This window comes from Priapulus caudatus, unplaced genomic scaffold (assembly GCF_000485595.1).
Source record: "Priapulus caudatus unplaced genomic scaffold, Priapulus_caudatus-5.0.1 Scaffold1994, whole genome shotgun sequence".
Lineage (NCBI taxonomy): Eukaryota > Metazoa > Priapulida > Priapulimorpha > Priapulimorphida > Priapulidae > Priapulus > Priapulus caudatus.
The window spans coordinates 41,220-43,725 of record NW_014579055.1 but is presented as its reverse complement, the minus strand read 5'-3'; the positions used below and the strand labels follow the sequence as shown (position 1 = coordinate 43,725).

Genomic DNA, 2,506 nt, shown 5'->3' with positions numbered 1-2,506 from the left:
ACAAAATCGCTTCAAAATAATCGGTTCAAAATCGAACATGTTTGATTTGGAACGATCGTAAGTAAAATCGTCTACAAATGAACGCGCACACCAACCCGATATCGGCTGATTTTTATCGGGCCGATCAAATCGCGTGAAAATCGGCTGGTGTGCGACCCCCTTAAGCTATGTTATTTTACTCCCGACGAGATATGCACACAACCGCCACACGCGCAGGTAGGTCAAGCTAGTGTGCATATGATAACCTCAGCCAACAGATCATATATATATCCCTACATATGCATTATATTCTAAACGATAAACAACTAACAATAAGTAATTGCTCCGGGGCTTGTGCCACAATGTCGCAGCATCGTCCAGTCATGTACTACAGTAATCGATTGCAAATATATTCGTTATTATGAAAATGCAACTTAGATGTGGAAGACCTGAGATGACATGCGACTCTTTGAGTTTCCGCGTTTCTGTATAATATATATATAAATGTAACACGAATACTATAATTATAAATAAATTTTCAGTCTATTATTAAAACATGTTAATTACTGGTTTTTCTTTCCGTTGACAGGAACAGCATACCATAACATACTTAATCACTTTTAGGCCTATTGATTTAACGTAAATGTTATGTAAATTTTTACCTGGTGGGGTCAAGTTAATGACGTCATAAGTTATCTTCAATAGTTTACCGAGAGGTAAAATTAAGGGTACTAATTACCTTTGATATGAACATATGCCACATGTGAAATATCAAAGTAATTGATTCAGAAATGTCGACGATATGTCTAATAACATCACTGAAATGCGCTAAAATGCAATTAGATGACGTCATAAGTCATCTTCTAGGGATTACACAAAGGTCAAATTACGGCTACTAATTACCTTTGATGTGCATGCCGCAGCTTAAATATCAAAGTGATTGATTGAGAAATGTAGACGATATGGCTAATAACGTCACTGAAATGTGCTAAAATGCAATTTGATGACGTGATAGGTCATTACGTAGGGGTCACCGAGAGGTCAAATTAAGGCTACTAATTACCTCTACCTCATGTGAGAGTGTGAACATACCTCATGGGAAATATCAAGGTAATTGATTGCGAAATGTTGAGGATATGACTAATTAAATCACAAACAATGGGAAAGAATGCTCCAAAAATGTCCCGTTTTATACCCTCCCATAGGGAGTCCCCAAAATGGGTCAAAATTCCGTCACAAAAATGCCCGTAACTCGTCACAGGAGTAGAATTTTTTAATTCTGTAAAGGGATCTATGTTTCTTGTGACTGGGGCTATCGAATAAGCTTAAAAATTCCATTGGGGTCATTTATAAAAAAGTGACATAGCTATGCCTATCATTGATTTTCTTTGTTTCGCATCAGACATAATAAAATATATGAAAAGTCATGCGCAGATGAAACTTAGAAACTCGGAAATTCAGAAACTCGAAAACTCGGAAACTCAAAAAGTCGTATGTCGTTTTAGGGCTTCCATATGTTATAACACTATATTATAACATTGCACAATGTGACAAGATTACAAGACATATTGTTTTGAAACATATGTGATAAACCTGTAGACTAGGAGCACACCAATTATAACAATATTTTGCTCTGTGTCCATGACAGTTTATGAACGGTCTGGACACAGCAACCTCACATTACGTCTGGCCTTGAATTGTGGGAGCAACTTTTCAATGTTCTTTTGAATTCTTGTTCGGATGGGGTGATAATTCTGTGAATTCATATTGTTAGAAACAAAATTAGTCATGACACTAGTCTGCAGATTTTTTCTAATAGACAGTTGCCAGAAACATGGTGAAGTTATGTATAGTGTATATGCAGTGTGCAGTGGTCCAGTCATCGAGAAAAGTTGACTAATTTTGTTCGTTTATGACAATTGACCATTGCCCAGTATTGTCTGATTTTAAGATAACTGCTGTTTAGTATTTTATAGATACGTTGAGGTTTGGCGCAAGCCTTATTATATGCAGCTCAGTGATCCCACCCTATATCCAGCTAGTTCTGTATTTGTTTATACCGATACAAATCCATACAGTCGTCGTTACGGGTTCCGAGCATTACGATACGCCAGAGTAAACATGGCCGCGCCCATAAGGTTCATTGCTGCTATTTTAGCCGGCCTCTTTTTATGGGGTTTATACGATTTCGCTTATAAATTAGAGCCTAATGGATGTGACATGACATACATGTACGAGCGAATTGACTATGTTGTAAGTATAGTTCGGTTCTGTATTTTTTATATGTCTGATTTCAAGCTTGAAAAATGCTCATTCAGCATTCAGCACATGCCGCTGTAGCCTGTGTACACACTACACAGTGTCAGTGACACTCACTGACTCAGTAGGCAGGGTACGAAGCGTCGTTGTCGTATAATGGCGTATATAATATGTACCTGAGGTAACTATCTGATATGGTTAGGGTTAGGGTTGGGGAGTAGGCGTAGGCGACATACTCGCCGACACAGGCACTTCGAACGTCTCAATA

General features: G+C 37.9%; 1 protein-coding gene across 2 annotated transcripts in view; it reads left to right on the top strand.

The window, feature by feature from the left end:
• The first annotated feature begins 2,097 nt into the window (after positions 1-2,097).
• LOC106818044 (GPI inositol-deacylase-like) overlaps positions 2,098-2,506 on the top strand; it is a 20,900-nt gene continuing 20,491 nt past the window's right edge. For both annotated transcript variants that reach the window (XM_014822760.1, XM_014822759.1), the window contains exon 1: positions 2,098-2,232. In XM_014822760.1, the coding sequence (XP_014678246.1) occupies positions 2,101-2,232 (132 nt within the window). In that variant the 5' untranslated portion in view covers positions 2,098-2,100. The remainder of the gene's footprint in view (positions 2,233-2,506) is intronic.